General features: G+C 32.4%; 2 protein-coding genes and 1 long non-coding RNA gene across 10 annotated transcripts; 2 read left to right on the plus strand and 1 right to left on the minus strand.

Annotated features, from left to right (window-relative positions):
• The first annotated feature begins 506 nt into the window (after nucleotides 1-506).
• LOC146931556 (uncharacterized) lies at nucleotides 507-1,271 on the plus strand. The gene has a single exon (XM_085703056.1). It carries the CDS (start codon nucleotides 578-580, stop codon nucleotides 941-943), a length of 366 nt encoding a protein of 121 aa, XP_085559182.1. The 5' UTR covers nucleotides 507-577; the 3' UTR covers nucleotides 944-1,271.
• A 5,622-nt stretch (nucleotides 1,272-6,893) lies between these two features.
• On the minus strand, nucleotides 6,894-15,174 carry LOC146931557 (WD repeat-containing protein 55-like). 6 transcript variants are annotated; one of them, XM_085703044.1, is made up of 16 exons: nucleotides 15,054-15,174; nucleotides 13,349-13,445; nucleotides 13,209-13,250; nucleotides 12,978-13,042; nucleotides 12,756-12,843; nucleotides 12,581-12,653; nucleotides 12,245-12,351; nucleotides 11,210-11,252; nucleotides 11,060-11,116; nucleotides 10,730-10,806; nucleotides 10,514-10,562; nucleotides 10,364-10,410; nucleotides 10,186-10,259; nucleotides 9,975-10,030; nucleotides 7,877-8,012; nucleotides 6,894-7,326 (listed from the first exon to the last, which is right to left on the minus strand). In XM_085703044.1, exons 1-16 carry the CDS (start codon nucleotides 15,172-15,174, stop codon nucleotides 7,256-7,258), a joined length of 1,203 nt encoding a protein of 400 aa, XP_085559170.1. In that variant the 3' UTR covers nucleotides 6,894-7,255. The 6 variants fall into 6 exon arrangements, with proteins under 6 accessions (XP_085559170.1, XP_085559172.1, XP_085559175.1 ...); XM_085703046.1 differs by lacking the exon at nucleotides 15,054-15,174 and adding an exon at nucleotides 14,289-14,381; XM_085703049.1 differs by lacking the exon at nucleotides 15,054-15,174 and adding an exon at nucleotides 14,260-14,281.
• Nucleotides 15,175-16,900: 1,726 nt separating this feature from the next.
• LOC146931558 (uncharacterized) lies at nucleotides 16,901-19,060 on the plus strand. Of its 3 annotated transcripts, none has more exons than XR_015006760.1 (3): nucleotides 16,901-17,539; nucleotides 18,012-18,099; nucleotides 18,560-19,060. It is a non-coding gene; the product is annotated as an uncharacterized LOC146931558 (long non-coding RNA). The 3 variants fall into 3 exon arrangements; XR_015006761.1 differs by having other exon boundaries at nucleotides 16,907-17,539; nucleotides 18,009-18,099; XR_015006759.1 differs by lacking the exon at nucleotides 16,901-17,539 and having other exon boundaries at nucleotides 17,847-18,099.
• The last annotated feature ends 1,457 nt before the right edge of the window (nucleotides 19,061-20,517 follow it).

The raw sequence follows: 20,517 nt of genomic DNA on the forward strand, positions 1-20,517 counted from the left end.
ATTAAACTTAGAGCTTGAAAAGTTTGGCAGGTCAGACTTAGGCTTTGCAAAGCTTAACTCGACCTATCTTATTCTCACCCTTACTGTGTTGTAATTATCGTTTTGTTATTCTCTTCTGATACGCCTTGTGCTAGAGGATGTCCGTATATAATTCATTTTGGCCAATTCATTTTTTTTTTTTATAATTTTGACTTAGGTTGAAATTTAATTTTAAAAAAGAATCGCGTTGGTAAGGATGATTTTGTTTAAATAGTATATAATATACATTTTTTTGAATAAAGTATATAATATACATAACTGTTTCATTTTTGAAGAATTGATTAAATATTTTTTCATTCAATTAATAAATTTAATATTTTAGAAAAAATAATTAATAATAATGACGTGCAATAACAAACTTCCATAACTAATCGTAATAATAAAAAAAAGAAAAGGATTGAGTCAAGTCAACCAAAACAACCGTTGACTTATACTCTTCCAACCTTATAAACACTTTCAAAATTTCACAAAGAGAAGACTCAGCCACCAATCAAGAAAACTATAACTCATAGCACAAACAGGAAGGAAGAGATCAGAAATGGTGAATCTTACTTCTTCGCCGGAGTCGCCGAAGCGTCAATCCAACAGTAGCTTCTTCATAACAATATCAGCTATTCTGGCTATGCTCTCAAGGCAAGCCAGCCGTTTGAAAGGAAAGGCAAAAACGAAGAAATTGCTAAGTAACATGAGCAACAAAGCTTTGTCCCAATTCGGGAAGATGAAGAAGACGAAGAAACATAGAGATAATGAATTAAGCGGCGGTGTTTGGCAGAAGGAGATATTGATGGGAGGAAAGTGTGAGCCGTTGGATTTCTCCGGCGTTATTCATTATGATATTAACGGGAGACAAACCGGTGAAATTCCTCTCAGGTCTCCACGCGCTATTCCTTTCTCTCGTTATTGAATTCAATGTATTTGGTTTGAACGGTTATCCTCTGCACGCAACTGTATTTGGTTTGAAGGATTATCCTCTGCACGCAACTGTTGTATTTTCAATGCTGAATTCAAAACTCGGGATATTAGGTTAAGTTGCCATCTCATCAAGGTAGTTGAATTCAATGTTTCACATGCACTACAAAATTATTTTAAAAAATAATTTGTCATATAATTATTAGAATTGAAAATTTAGAATTTTAATAGCGTGTTTATTGGTTAATGATAACTAAACATTTTGTATAGAGTTTGTGCTCTATTGATTGTGTGAAAAATAATACGCGTTTGTGTTTTTGAGTTGACAGATCTTTGAATTTTTCTAATTAGGAAGTTTGAGTGTGTCATTTACTTGCTTTATACGTTTAAAAGCTGCTTGATATATACTTGCTTTCACATCCAATTTGGTACAGTCATATTGGCTACCTAAAGTCCACTAATTAAACGTGCCTGTAGTTCATGTACATGTTTTTGTTTTTGAATAAGATATCATCTGCCTTTAATTTGCTAAAAAAGGGGACTGAACAACAACTTTTTCTAGTTTTTACCCTTTTTGATTTAGAAACGAAACCAAGTAAGTATTCTAAATAGGTGTAAGTAGGAACTACTAGAGACAATGGGATAATAACCTGTCCAGATGTTGTAACTATTGGAACCTCTCACTAACTAAAAGTTAGTTACAGATTAGCAAATGTAATAGGAATCAATTTGTAAGATCAATTTGTGGAGAGTACAAGTCTCTCGAATCAATCCAGTCTCAATAAGAATTTGGTTACAGTTGATAGCTCTTACTCTCATTGCTAGAACCATATTGATTAATGAGAGATTATGATTACATCAACGAGTACGATGAGGCTTATATAGCCAATTACAACAACTAATTCATAAATAATGTAACTAATATGTAACATCTCAAATACCGATCCATATATAATGAAATGTGATATTTCAAACTAGTACTCGATCAAGTCACAGTTGGCAGAATGTTGTTTAACCATCCGTGCCAATCGAAATCCTTCAACTCTACCATATTCTCAATTTGGGGGTTACTACTACTCGGATAAGGATTTCTTGGGGATGCTTTACAAAACTCCTCTATTATGGTAGATACACTTAGGGTTTATTATCTACCAAAGTTGTTATTAGGTTGAGTCACGACCAGGTCGCTCTCTTTAAGACGTTTCGTGGCACTACCAAAAATTGTGCAAGGTAGACTATCAACCACGCCGCCTCCAGGATAAAACAAGTCCAGCTACAACTGTTCGATTAACTACTGCACTGTAGTTAATCGTTCGAGAATTACACCTTCAAATATGGTACTAAGACCACTCTTTAATACTGAAACCACTTTAATATAGTATTATTACCATTCTATTATGGTGCTAAGACCACTCAAATATGGTGTTTCCACCATTCTAACCTTCAAGTTCTTCAAACTATCAATATGGTACTATGACCACTCAAATATGGTGTTACCACCATTTCTCCTCAAATAGAAAAATATTGTTATTATATACCGTTAAGATCATTCTTGATTAGGGACTATGATCTTAAAAGTACTCTTTATTCCGAAGGGACATATATTACCGAAGGGACTATGTTGTTTTTAAGACTATTCTTAATTCCGAAGGGACATTAAACCGAAAAAGGGACTATGGTCTTAATAACACTCTTAATTCCGAAGGGACAGAAAGGAGTAGAAAAAGGAGAATGACTTGTTAAACAAGTCGAAGGAGGGAGAAGAGAGGAAAGACTCGTCAACACAAGTCAAGAAAGGGAGAAGAGAGAAAGAGTTCCCGACAACTCAATGAAACTCTTTGGTGTGTGGAATGTATTGTGTGAGCTCTCTATTTATAGAAAAAATTCACAACTAATAAGTGGGAAACTTTGGGAACAAGTAATACATTACTTTGTCATTAAGTAATTCACATATTAGATCTAGTACAAAAATATCTCAATTGAGTACCAAAATATATTATATTTAGTACAAAAATATATTATATTATGTACCAAAATATATTTCAGATCAAGCACTAAAATATATTAGGTTGCCTACCCAAATATTTCAGATTGTGTTCCAAAATATTCTAGATTGCGTTTCAAAAATATTTTAGCAAAACTTGGGGACTAAGAAAACACTTTCTAATAACGATTAAATTAATTATTTAATTTATCTTGTCCAAATAATAAAATATGGGATAGGATCAAATGACACCAAGGTGTCAAATTAAATTTTACACCAAATCCTAGCCATTAATACAGTTTTAATCTAATGGCTCCCATTATTTCATTAAGTGCTCACATGCTTGATCAAGTGACCCACCTTTTATTTTTAGAAATAATTTATTTTTTCTTCTTTTGGTTAATTCCTTTCCAAAAATTATAATCTTATATTTTTTTTAAGGATTCTACATCGTTTATTCTTAGGGCTCTCTTGCACATGACTTACCCCTATTTCATTACTCCAAAACCTAATTGCCCTTTTTGCTATACCACTATTTTATGCTTCACTTCCCAAGCTATTCACCATCACAACTTCCATCTTCTCTTTTCCTATACTAGTCGAAAACGTAAATTTTGTGGCTGCTGTCCAAAACTTAATTGTTGTTTTGCTCATCCTATAACAGCCTTATTTCTTTATTGAGTTTATTGCTATTAACTATTTTTTAGAAGAGCCTTAAAAAATTGTTTTAAAGAAGGGCCGGGGAGGCAAAAAACATGAACAAAGTGAATAGTGACTAATTCTCTAATTTAAGTTTTTTATGCAAGGTTGTGAGTAATTCATAGCGTGACGACCTCAATTCGTAAGTGAAGCATAAAATACCAGTATAGCAAAAAAAAAAAAAAGGCAATTAGGTTTCAAAGTAATGAAATAGGGGTAAATCATGTGCAAGAGAGCCCTAAGAATAAATGATATAGAATCCTTCAAAAAAAATATAGAATATTAGAATTTTTGGAAAGTAATTAACCAAAAGAAGAAAGAATAAATTATTTTTAAAATTAAAATGTGGGTCACTTGATCAAGCATGTGAGCACTAGCACTTAATGAAAATTTCTAAAATTAAAATGTGGGTCACTTGATCAAGCATGTGAGCACTTAATGAAAGGATGGGAGCCATTAGATTAAAACTGTATTTAAAACTGTATTAATGGCTAGGATTTGGTGTCAAATTTAATTTGACACCTTGATGTCATTTGATCCTATCCCATAAAATATTTGGTGTCAAATTTAATTTGACACCTTGATGTCATTTGATCCTATCCCATAAAATATATATCAATATATATTATATATTTTTCTCTAGTGCTTATGTACCCCCATTAATTAGAGGTACACCCCCACTATATAAACACTATTAATGTGTGTGTTCCATCCGATGTGGGACTTCCACTTTTTTTAATTCACACAACACTAGTTCTACCCAACATGGGAATTTGTGTTTAGTCTTTTTACTCAATTTCCACACATGTTCCAACAATGCCTTTTTTTCTTTCTTTTATAAATTAAGAAAACTATAAAAATGAAAAAAGAGTGTGTGATGGAAACGGTTTATGATCATCTATCATGTATTTGTTTTATCAGGAGAGAGTCCAAACGAAATTTTATTCTCTTTAAGTGGCATCCAGTCCATTACTTTTAAAAAATCGGAACAAGTTGCAAACGGAAATTTCCAAAGTTATCAAAACTGCTCTTTAGTCAAGTACATATGCTAATATGCAATTTTGTCACTTGTGCAAAAAATAATCTTGATCTATTTGTTCAATTATCAGGAGACCTAGAGAAAAAACTTTTTTTACATAAAGCTTTTAATAAACATAAGTAACACTATAATCATAAATACATTACTATATCACTATTTTTGTTTTATTCACGATTTTTATCCTCTATTTTTAAATCAAGGATTCAAGTGTTTGCCATTTTTCTCAGCTATGCATTTGAGGTTAAATTTTGACGATGTAACCATGTTTAAGTAACTTCTAACTTTATTTTTTGACAAAAGTAGGTTCTATTTTGACGAAAAAAAAATCCTAACTTAACAATTCATATTTTTTCCTCTGTAACTTTCTTTATTTGAAGTGTGTCAGAAACTAAATATAAATATATTTAGTTTGCTCAAAAAAAAAAACTAAATATAAATACATCTTTTGGTTACATTGAAATTTTAATTTATCACGTTGTAGAGTTTAACCTCTTCCATTACGTCTAATTTATTCATTAAAAGTTCATAATCAATTTCATCGTAGAATTTTAATTCATCACGTTGTAGATTTTAACTCATCGTAGAAAATCTATTAGGAGATGTCATTCCTTAATTAATATCAAAACCATAAATAAAATATTAGAAGAAAACTACCAATGGAGGAGTATTATTGTGTCAATGATTCAGGTCAAATTTAAGTTGGTGGTTGACTTCAACTTATCCCGTGCAGTTGACACTGGTCTCAAATCAAACAGCAAAGAATAATATGTGTGTCTGACCCATTCAACATGTATACTATCCTTTTTTTTTTGTTGAATAAATGTACAAATTATCCTTAACATCAAGGTTTCTCTAGATTTAGTTGTTTTGTCAAACTCTAGCCTAGCTACTTCGAGTTTGAGCATAGAAGGAGTCAAATACCAGAGATAACTTCTCCCTCAGGGCCTCATCTAGTAAAGTACGATAAAGACAAAGCCATAACCATTAGGAGGTTATTTTATTTAATCGGAAACTGCTTCTCCTACACACAAACCATTTTTGTATTTTAAGTTAGACTCATGCACACATATCCAATACTATCACTCAAATCTTATTCTTAAACAAATTTTTGTGGGACATACTATGTCATCTCAACTTTAAGAACATTTGCTGCTTCATACGGTGGTTTGATAGTTTGAAGAGAGAAATTCAAGTGCTTTATAGATAAAGGATTATAGGCTCAACCCTCACCACTAATATTTGTAATAAATACTCCCCCGGTCCTATTTATAAGAAACATTTGATTTTTTTAATTCATTGCATAAATAATGTATTTGGTCTATATTCTATACCAAGTACATTAATTACTCTGAATCTAAAAAGTCAACTTTTTCTTATAAATAGGACCGGAAGGAGTACTTTTTTTCTACCATTTTTCATGTGGTGTAATTACTAACATTTTTCATTTAAAATAATAATAATTAAATTCGTGTGGTGAATATTTTAGAAACGATGTACGGTAAAGATTATTATAACATTGAAAGTGAGAGTGCATTTTCTACGGGAGTAAGTGAAGCAATTTTAGTCAATGATCAAGACTTATCATAAAATTAACCATTGAATTACTTCAGTCTTGATCCCAATCTTACTAAATACATCTTTAAATTAGAAAGACTCTTTACAAGATTGACAATCAAATAAGGTTGCTACGTAAAGAGTAAGAGGGCAAAAAGTCGGTTCTTTCTTTGTATGTCAAAAGACAAATTTGTGTCCTCGTGAGCTTAACTCACATAGGATAATGCATAATATATGCAAGGTCAAAGATTCAAACCCCAGCCACCACAAAAAAAAAAAAAAAAGACAAACCCATTAGTTTTTTTTTTAAAAATTTTTTTTATTGATCATATGTAATTTTACAAAAAATAATAATATACAATTTGGTATTTCTTCTTTTCCTTTTGGTTTTCATAACATTGTTTTCCTTTCTTTTGGGTCAGAAATGTGTTCCTATCATAACCGAAAAAAAGAAAAAAATGTGTTCATATCCTTTTACTCGCATTCTCCGTGGAAACGATAACATAACTTCTAATTTATCGGACTGACTTTGAAATCATGTAGTTCAAAGAGTTTAATCAATATATATTGTGGTTTAACATGTCCAATTACATCTTATTTCTAAAATGCTGTAACTCTTTTCATCTCGGATTCACTAATAAAAGTGTATTCGAATAGTGAAAATGAATATAGAACAATCATGAAATGATAGTCTTTGATTCTTTTCACTCCACTACTACTTTAATGTTGCAATTTTGATATTTTTTTTGTAATGACAAAATCAAGATAAACAGCAAATATTGACTAGTATCTTTCAAAATCTCTAAAAACAAAAAAACATATTATCATTACTTTTGGAAATCAAAATATAAACGAGTAAATGAGAAACTAAGCTTGGTTATCAAAACTGTTGGAGAAGTTTATGTTTATAGCAAATGTGGCTGTGATGATTTTGTGAATGGGCACGTTACACTTGAGGATGTTTGCTGATAGGAAAATCACACTTGCAAGTGTTATTAGTAGGTTGTGGAAAAAGTTGCAGCCATAATCTCCTATAAATCTGCAAAGAAGTTGTTTGAATCACCAGCAGCATGCCTGTTACTTGCATTCTTTCTCTTCTTCCCTACAAAGGTATCAATAAAAAGTGAATTACAGAATACACATAGCCTTCCAATAACCATACTATGTGTTTGGCAACAAGCAAGCTGTAACGTTTATATTGCTATCTCATTATCTAACTATAACTATTTCAAATTACTGGTACTAGATACATGTATTATTTATTTTTTCAAACATACCCTATTTAATGCTATTGAGTATCTTGGGAGATGAAAAAAGTTGAACATATCCATATACTAAAGAGTATTTTAAGAATATATATACACAAAATAGCAGGGTCGGTCCAAAAGTAAGGCTACTAAAACCTAACTTTAGTCCCACCAAAAAATTATTCTTCAATAGATTTTATAAACAAAAAAGTCACCTATGCAGGTAAAAAATGCTCCATATATTAAAACTTGTTTTAGGCCTCACTATTGAAAATTATTGGGTCGACTCTACAAAATAGACATAAACACACAAATACATTTCTCTTAAAATATGTGGAAATTGTAAAATGAGCTTTGAACTTGTAACAAGAAAGAGAGGTAGTATCTATGCCAATCATATCCTACCTTTAGTAAACTTAGAAGTGTTGTTATCTACATCCATCTCATCTTCATCGTCACTGTCGACATCATTGTCAACCACTCCATTTTCACTTCTTTGAGTATTTCGTGAACCTTGCAGTATATTATCCAAGTCCCATAGCTGCACAAAATTGAAATTTTTTTGTTGGATATTTAGACAACCAAACAATTAAGCGTACAAAATAATAAAGTAGAGTAATACATATAAGAACGTAAATAAGGTTCTCGAGAATCTAGATAAATTCGTTCAACCTATATAAACTTGACTCCCAAATGTATACAGGATATGCAAGTATCAGAATACATCATACTTAATATTAAAATAATCTATGTGTGACAACAATTATTCAACATTATACTTTGATAAGTGCCTTTTAAATAGGTTTACTTTATTCGACCAATAAGAAATGGTGAAATAAATAAACGAACTTGTAACAACAAAAGTGCAAGTTTACATTTAAAAAAAAAAATCAATATATAATAACACAAAAAACTAAACCAAGTATTGAATAATATTGACCAAAATTTAATATTTTAAGGCCAAACCAAAATGTAGAACTGTAAACTCGTAAACTACTAGTAAAACCGAGTTACCGATTTTATTAAAGTTTACTGAAAAGAGAGATTACGGGTGAGTTAACATGTTTGTGACCTACAAATAGAATCGTAAACTCGCAAGAGTTAAAGATATAACTCAAGAGTTTGCCAATGTTGGACACAAACAACCAAAGTATGTTTTTTACTTTTTTAACAGTGATCCACCCTCCGTAATCATGAAGGGCACCTCAACGGTTTGGCAACAATATTTTGAGCCAACCAGAATGTAACAATGTATTTTCTTTATTTTTCTTTGAAGGTCCATATGACCCCATATAGACCATCTGATGAACAAATACGCTAACATAACCAACTTATGGTCACTAAACAGAAGAATATATATGTTTCGACTTGTGAATACTTCCAAGATCCTCAGCTGGTTCCCAGCACAACATGCTGGCTGCTGACATCACCCACCAGCAGTCGCTTATTGTGTCAATAAGGTCTGCTGATTCACGTCTTAACCTCTAGTGTTTCATCCAGCTGATCCTCATCAACCTTGATCTCTCAAGACCTCTTGTGATGCATATTAGACATCACACCCCAGATGACCACAGGTCAATCAACCTCAGGATCTTGTGCTTAACTAGCTCGAATTTAATCTCTAACTGGTCTAAAAAGTAGCCAAATGTTGCTTGTTCAAGCACCAGTGCAGAATATAGAAGATTGGGGTCTCCGCTGTTGTTGAAAACCTCTAGATTCAAATATAGAAGCTTGCTTTCAGCACTCTTGATTTATTGTGATAACCTCGGTACAGTCCCCCTAAGCCACAATCCAGTCTTGCACTCCCATAACAAACACATGGAACGTTTGTGCGTGAATAGGTTCTTAGCAAGAGTCTCGTTGTGGCTCGTGTACTTGTGGACACTGTAATGCTCTTGCAAAGCCTCTATCCAACTTCGTTTCTACATTATGGAGAGAAACTAAGGGTTCTTGATCACTTCCAACAATCCAAGTCAGACAGACTCTAAGATTGGGAGCGGCACTGACATTTTTCCAATTACATTCGTGTAGTTAGTCAATTAGTCTGTAAACATTGGTGCGGAACTAATGTCGGGGCCAATTACATTCGTGTAGTCAGTCAATTAGTCTGTAAACATTGGTGCGGAACTAATGTCGGGGCATATCAAAATAATTGTCACTTAGGACTTGTTACCAGCAGTTTCTGTTGTACTGTTCAGTATAAGTTAAAACAGAAACTCAGTGCCTGTTATTCAGTGACTTACACATAACACTGTGCTCTATAGTAAAGCCAATTTGTGTACTGAAACTCGGAATATCAGATTACATTTTCAGATCACTCCCTGAATTCTCTCTTCTCCTTCAATATCTAGCTTCTATCATTTTCTTCCCCAGCACTTCTCTTACAGACTAAAATGACCAGATAGTACAGTAACGATCATGAAAATCAGTGCCTAGTATAAATGTTGCAAAAATGAAAGCAGCAAGAGTTGAATGCTATAATTTTTTGAATTAAGAAAAATACCTTTAACATTTGATCGTGTGCAATACTTCCAAGAAACTTTCTATCATGAGAGAATGCTACAAGACCACAAAAAACCACAAGTCAAACTTACTGGAAGCTACAAACAAGAAAAAACTTGAAAAATATACTAAGAAATTGGAGTTTTGAACAATATGTTCCACCCTTGGGCCAAAACAGCCACATCAAATAATGAGAAAAGAGAGTATGTTACCAAGACGCTCAACAGGATATTCAGAATGCTCGGCAATTGGCTGAATGACTCTGTTTGGTAATATCCCAACCAAGCTGAACATAAAAAGAGTGTATATAAATGAGACAAAGAATAAGTTATATAAAAGTTTGAAATAAGATTCAAACAAGAGGTACAATGCTCTAAAAATAATACTCACTTGATCATCCCATTCTCTGATCCAGTAATAATCCTATCTTCATCAAGCTAAGGTCATAAAAAATTATTAAAATACTTATGTTGATAAAAAAAAAAAAAATACTAATACTGAAATAATAATAATAATTATAATGGTACGCTACCCACTCACCTTTAACATGGTATCAATAGAGTTTGAAGAGAGATCAACGAATCGATCACTGGAATTTAACCATTGGTAAGAATATATCAGTCAAAGAGGTCAAAGTAATGTAAAATAGAAAAACGACATCCAATTGATGTCTTTACTTCATTCATAAAGTCAATCATTTCCATTATGTAATGATGACATAATCCTATTAATCCATACAACCATACCATATATTACCTGCAATCCTTGAAGCATCCCCATGAATACAATAGCATGATTCCAGTTTGTGATCCACACACAACTTTCCTACCATTCTGGTATACCGGTCCAAAAATACAAACATTAGCAATGTAATTAAAAATGTAAACAGAAAATGAGTATAAAAGATATTCTCAAACCAAACGACGTTTTGTACTTCTACCATGAAGCAAGAACAAAGCACAAAAAACATTTTATGAATGGAGTTTCTTAATAGTTCTTTATCATAGTAACAGTTTTTTAAAACATTACTAAAAAATAATAAAAATTCACAGCAAAATCACACACACAACACAATGAGCATCATACCTTCATTAAAACAACAGACAATAGCTCATCTTCAGAGAACTCAGATTGGACTTGGACCTGTTAGTAAACCAGGAAAAGGTGGGTAAAATTAAATGCTGATAGAGTGTTTATATTTCAAAAGGAACCAGAAAATACCGATATGCAACTTACTTTATTTCTTCGAAGATTGCAAACTGAAAGAGTTCCGTCTCCACTTAATAACAAAAGGAAATTAAAGAAAAAAATAATTTAGACTGCAGTGGTAAGTCAGAGAAAGTAGAATTTGAAACACATTATTATTCATGAAGCATATTGCAAGGAAATGTTGGAAGTAATACATACTATTTAATAAGATTAAAACTGAAACCTAAAAGGATAAAGGTATTGGATAAGTATCAATTTTGCAAATTACAATCCCCAAGATCACATATAAAATGCAAACCAACTTTATTATTTACATTTTTTTTGAAGGAATTGTCCTTCTTTGCATTCTAGTAATTTGACTTTGCAAAGAAAAAGTCACTGTTAAACATTTGAAAACAGCTGAAGTATTTATCAGTTCTAAGGTCACATTATAAGGGGAAAAATGAAACTGTTAAAGAATAATGTCTGGCTAGGATATGCTTTACTTGAGTAATTACTAAGATAAAAAAGTTTGATGCCTACCTTTGAACATGATAATACTAATTACTGAATTGTTCAAATATACAATGAACAAATTTATTTGCAGTACTGCACCAGCAAATGCTATTAACTTTTTAACTGGACCAGCAAATTTATTTGCAGTACTACACCACCAAATGCTATTAACTTTTTAACTGGACCAGCAGCCAGCTAGTCGAAGCCAACCACTATAACTAGAAAAAAATAATCTTAATACAGAGGTTACTATCAGCCGCAATCGCAGTAAGTTTTTCTTTAATTTCTATTCCGCAAAATCACTATGAAATAACATGATATCCTATCTAGCTAGAATTGTTTCTTTTAAATGCAACTCTGACTGTGTAGCTACGCCAACAAGAAGATTTTGCAATTACGAATCAAATTATCAATACAGCACCCCCCCCCCCCCCCCCCCCCCGACCAAAAAGTTTAAAAACATCTTTACAAATTACAATTAGTACCTACTACCTAGTGCCAACTACGGTAATTGTTTCTATCCGTTCATATTTTCAGGTAAGGTGAAGAAGTTACTGAATTGCCTACCTTGTGGCCAACAGTTTCATTGCATCAGATGCAAAAGTTATATCTGAAATGTAATCCTCATGGGCTTCAAATGAATTGCAGCAAGAACGTTCTCTTGTATCCCAAACCTACCAGACGTAAACACCAAATGAAAAAACTAAGGAAATAACAATTGTCTCATTGTTTCCGTAATTAATTAAATAATTGAGCAAAGGTTGTGGAGGTTGAAAAAAAGTGAGTAACTTATTGTTTAAACGTGAATGAATATCTATGCCAAAAGTTATCACAATGCATTCCACAACATAATCTGGAAGTCAGAGCAAATGCTACAGATGTGAAATGAAAATAACAAGTTACCTTAATACAACCATCATCATCTCCAGAAGCAACGGTTGACTCGGTCAAGTTTACCAATCTATTGACCGCAGCCCTGCATCAAAACAAAAAACCACAGAAATTACAAAGCTATCAGCACACATGAAATTCTAGCAGCAAATCATAACAAATGAGTCATTGATAAAAGTCTACTCACTCATGGGCATTATCAAGTCGGGCAATGGTAGATCCAGTTTCCACATCTGTAGCCAGTATTGAGAAATCTGGAGAACCCGTCAACAACGCTAAAATACAAGCATTGCAATAAGCATTTCAAAGTCAAAATCATCCAAATGAAAACATAAATAACATGACAATAATACTATTAATAATATAAAATAAAAAGAAAATAAGGACCAAAAGCTACAGAGTGCATTACCACGTCCGCCATTGATGAATCGAGCAGCTCTACAAGACTCGGTGTGAGCATGAATTTCCAACACCCTGGAATATAGAAAAATAAAAAATAATTGCAATGTTTGGATTACATGCATTAGCTAACGTATTAATATAGTGATAACAAATTGGAAACAACGTAAAGCCAATCTTCATTAGAGTTTTTAGTACCAAAAAATATACAAAATAAAATGAGTTCAGAATTTATCTATACCTCACTGGGTCGCTATTAGTGTTATCAGAGCTATAACGGTACCTGCAGGACACATGATTCACTATAACCATTACTACAAATGCAAGTAATAGTAAAATAATAATGTTGCTTTGTGGAGGACTAACTGGAGAGTAACTTACAAGTGAAGGTTGCCATCTATGAGTCCTGTAGCAACGAGATTATCGGACGGATGAAAATCAATGTCAAATGCAAGTTTCCCCAAATTGATTTCCATTCCTGCAAATAATACACAGCAAGAGAAGAATCAAATAACACATAATATATGTGCCTGAATTATATTGGATATTCTAATAAATTTCTTCATTTTGATCTCATGTAAAGGCAACAAAGATTATTGAATATAGTCCAATCCGAGAACAAGATGTGCCCGGAAAGACAAAAATATACAACCACTCTGCACAGGCAGAGCAAGAAACCAACCCAAACACTACAGCCCCTAAAAAACCCACTAATACTACTACCAAATACACCACTGCAATAGCAGTACCTCACAAACTGGTGTACGGCTACTGTCAAACAAATTCACAGGCATGGAATATCACTCAACTCACCTGGACTAGATTAAGACATACAGAAAATAGTAGGAAAAAAAATTAGACAAACCAGAAAATTGCAACAACAACAAGGGACTCATCAGAAGCAAGAGTTAACAGCACAAACTCCTCAATACTATCTTTTTAGGGTACTTAAGGTGAAATACTATAAATGAGTTTTAATTGTGGGGGACACAATTTGTTATTACCAAAAGAAAAAGGAAAAGGAAAAGGAAAAGGAAGAGCTTTATCTACTTTGTTAGAGTAATTAAGAAGGACTATAATATAGAGTGATTATCAAAGACCAAGTTATCCTAAAAATCCCATATTGACTATGGAAGAATTGGTAACTCTCGTAATTTCATAAACAAATCATTATAAAAGGCACACCACTCATCAACAAGAAGTAAAATCACCCCATATACTCTTTTCTACCAGGTACTAGCAAGAAGAATAAAAACATATTCAAACATTAAAACATCACAAATATGACTCACACAAACCATAATTGCAGCCCAAATGATACCTTAGTCTACTAATCAAACAAACTAGTGTTTTAGTCCCCCCCCCCCCCCCCCCCACTTGTCATACATTTGGATTAACCTCATACGAAGTTACCAACTAATAATAATCAGAGTGAAGACCCATTTTGTCCCTCACAATTTTCTAATGTGACGGCCCAATTCAATCCGAGACAAAAATAAAACCCAAATTAGCCCCTGACATTTTTATATTGGGGTTAAATTAGTAATTCTATTACAACGAATCACAGACTAATTTGTCTCCGCTATGAAAATGTCATAGACTAATTTGGATTTTATTTTTGTCAGTGACTGAGAACTGAACTGGACTGTCGGAAAATTGTGAGGGACCAAAATAGGTCTTCACTCAAATAATTAAGTACTGTTTTGGCTAAGGACTCCCAAATAGGCACAACACAATCTTCAATAACCAAGCTGGCTAATGAACTTGCCACAAATTTGGTGATATTTACAAAACCAAATGTTACTTCCTAAAGAAATTCTAATTCAATCTATAAACAATATGGCTAATACAACATAAAAGAAATGAGAAAACAATCCAAATAACAAAAACAAAAATTATACGAATGCATTTCCAATTTCACCTAACAATCAATGTAAAAAAAAAAAAAAAAAAACAATTTTAGAGGAACTAACTAAAACCCAAAACCTAAACAACATCACAACGCAAATTGATGGTAATGGATATCAAGAAATGAAATTGCCTGAAAATTGAGAGAAGAATGAAGATTGATGATAGCAAGCAGTACCTGAGAAGTGAAGTTTTGGATAACTGAGCGTTGTCAATAAGGCAGTGACGGCGGCGGAGGCAAGGTCGAGGGTGGCGGAGGCAATGTTTCGTTGTTTTCGTAAGTGTAAGCTTAGTAGCATGCAAGTGCTCTTCTTTTTTATGTTCTTATAGGAAGGAGAAGGAAGTTAATTTCTTAGTCAACCTAGCAACTAAGAAATTTAATTTGATTTTTTTTTTCTTATCAATGTTATGTCGGGTAAAATGGAAATCGATATAACTAATTTTAAGATTAAAATGTCGTGTTCTTTGTTAAGTTAGGTGACAAGTCAACCGATGTAAGAACGTGTAATAAAAAATATATTTTTGTAGTAGTGATTTGTCTCGCATTTAGGTTTATGCTTTGATTAAAGCAAGAAGAAGAAGGTGGTTTGATTCAATGGGTTTAGGTTGGGGGTGATTAATAAATATATGAGAGGTAATTCCCTCAAAAAAAAAATATATATATATATATATATATATATGAGAGGTAAAACATTAAAGGCCGTAGAGTTTCACATGAAAAAACGGAGAGAAATTTGCCGGAGGGAATCTGTTCCCCTAGGTTGGTTGGAGTGGTTATGATTTTTGCGTTAAATATAATCCTTTTTGATGGTTATTTTTTATTTTGTTCATTTTTTTTAAATGTTTTGTTCCCTTTGATTTAACATATCTAAGTGAAAGGAATGCCTCCGGGAGTTCCCTCATGGTTGTATGTTTTATTTTGTTTTATTTTATGGTAATATTTTTTTTTCTTCTTCCTGATAGCAGCAAGCAGTACCCCCCCTCATGGTAGCAATGAGGAGTGAAGTTTTGTGGTAATTACTCGTTAATATTGTTTTTTATTTTTATGTCCCTTAAAATAATGAGTGAATCATTCAAATAATTCTTTGATAGATAGATAGAAGTTGTATATAGGCATGCAATTCATTTGTTTTATTCCATAAGCCTAAACTTCAACCACATAGACAGAAGTTATACAGCATAGGAGTGCACATTGTTTTTGTTTTTGGATGAAAACTAAATTTAGACGTTTCTTTTAATTAAGTTTGTAATCTTTCGTGTTTCACTATCACTCTAATAAAATAAACTATAGTAAGACTTTTTATAATAACACTATAGTTAAGTAATTTAATGGGTAATAAAGATTATACTTTTCTTCTGGTGAAAACTAAATTTCAACATCTCTTTTAATCAAGTTAACTTTGGTTAGGTCTACAATCGACCATTACTATAATCAAATAATTAATTAGTATGACTTTTCTTAACTAACAAGTTAACTATCACTATAAGAAAATTAGTCTTTACCAGCGGTTAAAAGCCCCAGAAATCAATCAAAAAATCTCCACAAAAAACATTTTCCAACGATCATCAATGAAATTCTTGGTCACTGTTTACTTTTTTGTTTGAAACCGTTTTAAGTGTTTTTTTAGAGAAAAAAAAAGCTGCCGCAAATTAGTGGCGCACAATTACCGATGACTTGACCGCCATAAAACTTTATTTGTTTTCTTCTTTCTAATACGATAGTATCAACTACCAGTAAGTCGCCACAAATAGCATGTAATACTAGCCAAGATTAAAACTGTCGATAATAATATACATTTTTTCAAGAATTTTTTGGCTGTTTTAAGTCGTCGCTAATGTTTTTGGCGGATTTTGTCTGTTATCGGTGGTTTTTTACGTTAAAAAAGACAATTATGGGTTTTATTACCGGGGGGGCTTTAAGTCGACGCAAACGAGTTTTTACTCACCGGCTCTTGACCGCATCAAACCATTTTTTAAAGCAAAAATATTCTCCATTTTTTTAGCTGGGGTATTTAACCACCGCCAATCCTTATTATCTAATCCTAATGTACAATGTAAACAACTAATGCAAAACCCTAATCCTAGATTATGGGCGGGAAAATTCTGCTTACAAACTCTTTGAAATTTGAATTTCAAATTTCCCTCCCACACACAAACTATTAACCAACGCTAAACTCACTCACACATTTTACAAAGTCAATTAATTGCTGCTGTTTTCAATTAATTGGTTATTGATATTTAATGGCTCAAGAAGACTTCTGTACTGCTCAATGAATTTTTCCCTCCCATGAGTTTGTTTCCAACGCCATGTCATCAAAACAAACACAAACAATTAATGCTGCCTATTTTTCCAATGGTGCATAAATACTCCGCATCCGTTTCTCTGTTTTCCTCTTACGGGTTTACTCTTCATTTCATCTCAGAAGTTTTCATCTTCATCTCTGCCATATCCAACAACACCTACACCATTATCTAAGCGTCACTCTCCATTTCACCTGCAACAACACGCCGCCGCCGACTGAGTTTGAATTAACCGGTTTTCCTTTTCTGGGTTTACTCTTCATCTCATCCCATAAATTTTCATTTTCATCTCTGCCATTATCTTAGCGCCACTCTCCATTTCACCTACAACAACATCATAGCTCTTCTTAAATTATAATGAAGGTAGGACAATTCTCTTTTTGCATTGTAGTTTGTTACAAATATTTTGGGTTAAATATTATAAGCTTTTTTGTGCTCTAATGATCGTGTGTTGTGCTCTTAAATGTTAGGTTTCGGCTATATTTTTTCTTTAATATTATCATAGTTTTATGATTCAGCGTTTTTGGATTTTTTCTTTTATTGAATCAACCAAAAGGAAAGGTAAGAGATGATGTTTCCAATTCTCATTGTCTCTGCGGTTTATGAGTAAACTCTTATGAGTTTCATTTTTTGTAACTTCATTTTAAACTCTTAGAAATATTTTTTTTTTTGTAGGTTTTCTGTTTTTATTTATGTATTTTGATAAGGATGTTGCGTTTTTGGGTTTCTTTTTCCATGATCCATTCATCCAAAAGTCGTATCTCTGATCATTTTTAATTAGTTATTTGTTTCTATAGGTTCACAAATATTTATCATTTTTTTTGTTAATTAGTAGTTGGAAGATGTCTTGGTCCAAAACAAATAAAGAGGTTAGACTTGAAGTATCTAAGGATAGGCGTGGTAATTATAAAATCATGGACCAGGTAACTTTTTTCTTCCTTATTTTTTCAATCTTTGAAATGGTTTGAATGTGAGTTGTATATTATATTATTCTATTAGTAGGAACTGGTTCCTCAAGCTTGCAAGTATTTGAACTTTTTATTCAATATATTTCTTGACTCTTAGGTAATATAGATTTTGATATATTCAAAACCAAGTGTTGAAGAAGCCACATTGCACTTATTCATTTCTTATGTTTGATTTTAAATGTGACTGCTTTTGTCAATTTTGTTTGTAACAGTGAGCTTAAAAATCTATCGGAAGATGATAAAGGAACATTGAATTCACTTGCTTTTTGATTTTTTTTCTTTGAAGTTTCATGCTTTATGTTAAAAAAAACTTTAAAACCACTACCATAGGATGAAATAGGAGCTTTAGAATCAAGTATAGTTTGTCTATAAGATATCTCTTTTTTTATATTATTTTACTTTTGAATAAAAATAGGTGATTCAATCCCAGTTGTATAAGATTGCTCCGACATATGTAAGGATGGGATTCATGGATGTTCCGATGGTAACAGAACCAGAATTGATCCCAGACGCAATGGGCTTAGTTGTAAACAATTTCTTCGATATTAGGACCTACAAGCATGACGAGGAGAACACCATTAGTGAAATCAAAGTTTTGCAATAGTGATATGGCATTGTTTTCTGTTGCGAGGGTGGAGGTTCTATCACGGAGGGGCTGTCTTGCTGCTGCAGTTTTTTTGATGGTCCATAGGTGGTATTTGGAGGCCGGTTAATGTGTTCTTAATTTGTTGAACAGATTCAAGCCCAACATTCACATTTAGATGGCAACGTACATATATATACGTATAGATATATAGTGTAATATACCAAAGTAAATGGCAACGTGTGTGTGTCTATAAAGTGTAATAATCAAAAGTAAATGGTTAACATTCAAACTATCTTCTTAATGTGTTAAACAGATTCAATCATGTTGACACACTCCTTCATTGTGTTTTCTTATCAAGTGTTCAAACTCGATGCTGCATGCATAGGTCGAAACTGCTTGGTCCGAAGCAGAACAGAGCTTTAAATAAACTGTATCGAATCATTTTCCTGAGCCATAAATGTGACTGTTATGCTTTTGTATTTTGAGATACAAATTTGCGGTTGTTCGTTTTGTGTTCTAATAGATGACAGTGACTTCAAAATGTGACAGTATTGGTTTCAACCGTAATTATAATATTATATACTCACTAACAGATGAAAGTTATGAATTGTACAGGTTATGATCAATTGTAGAAACACCGCGATTTCGGAGCTGCTTTTTACCGTGCTATTATTCAATCTAAATCACCTCTATTTAGAACGATATTTTTACGGTGTCATTGTTTGATGTATAGTCACCGCTATTTAGAATCACAACTATTTAGGACGAGATTTTTATTGTTTTGTTCTTCACGGTAAAATCATCGCTTTTTAGAACCAACTCTTAACTTTGTTATTTTTCTTCACCGTAAAATCACCACTAAATGAATACAGATTTTTAATTGTCATTGCACAACTATTTAGTAAAATGTTTTACCTGTTGTGTTCTTCAATGTAGAGTAACCGCTATATAAGACGAATTTTTTTTTTGAAAGAATATAAGACGGAATTTATATCTAAGTTATTCTTTGAGGTATATAATAACCGCTATTTTTGTTGATATTTTAATTGTCCTATTCTTCAAGGTAAATTTATGTTATTTAAGACGATATTTTTACATTGCTATTCTAAGATGTAACATCGAAGCTATTTAGATGTAACATCTGAAGATTCTAATCACCGATGAGAATGGTGTTAGCATGGATAGCACTTCGAATATTGTTTACAAGGAATTTTTTCGCAATGTACCAACGTGAACTCATTTTTTATTGTATTTTTACTATTAAAATTGTATTTGCACCAAAAGCACATTATTTTCTATTTATTTGAATATTCTATTTGCCGTCGATATGACCCGTGCGACAGCGCGGGTGCAAGGTCTAGTGGAAACAAAACTTCAGGTAATCATCTTTGCAAACTGCACTTTTTGTAGTGCTTTTGCGGCGGAATTAGATTGTTGGAAATGCGTAAAAAACTACCAAAAATTATCACAGGTTAAATCCGTCAGTAAATTATGTTGGTAATTTAATGAATTCTTGTAATGTATGATTAGATGGTTAATAAATGTATGTCATTTGTTTGGTCAAAAAAAAATGTATGTCATTTGTTTTCTTGATAGATAGCGAAATGACAAAGTTCCGATCATGATGTTCTGCCTAACAATTTCAGCATTTTTGTTAGTTTAGTTAAGATTTACGAGACTAACATTTCTTCTAATCTGATAAAAACCATATTTAAACCTTTAATAATACTATTTCAATTTACCCTAAAAAAATATTATTTTAATTTAATTAAAAATTAGTTAAACAG

The sequence above is a fragment of the Medicago sativa genome, chromosome 4, assembly GCF_051527215.1.
Source record: "Medicago sativa cultivar Bolivia chromosome 4, Bolivia_mono, whole genome shotgun sequence".
In the NCBI taxonomy this organism is placed as follows: Eukaryota; Viridiplantae; Streptophyta; class Magnoliopsida; order Fabales; family Fabaceae; genus Medicago; species Medicago sativa.

Coding starts and splice junctions, on each gene's coding strand:
- LOC146931556 (XM_085703056.1), top strand. CDS start 578: ATGGTGAATCTTACTTCTTCGCCGGAGTCGCCGAAGCGTCAATCCAAC.
- LOC146931557 (XM_085703044.1), bottom strand. CDS start 15,174: ATGCTACTAAGCTTACACTTACGAAAACAACGAAACATTGCCTCCGCC. Junction 12,654..12,755: donor CGACTTGATAATGCCCATGA/GTGAGTAGACTT, acceptor GTTTTGATGCAG/GGCTGCGGTCAATAGATTGG. Junction 11,117..11,209: donor GCAATCTTCGAAGAAATAAA/GTAAGTTGCATA, acceptor GTTTACTAACAG/GTCCAAGTCCAATCTGAGTT.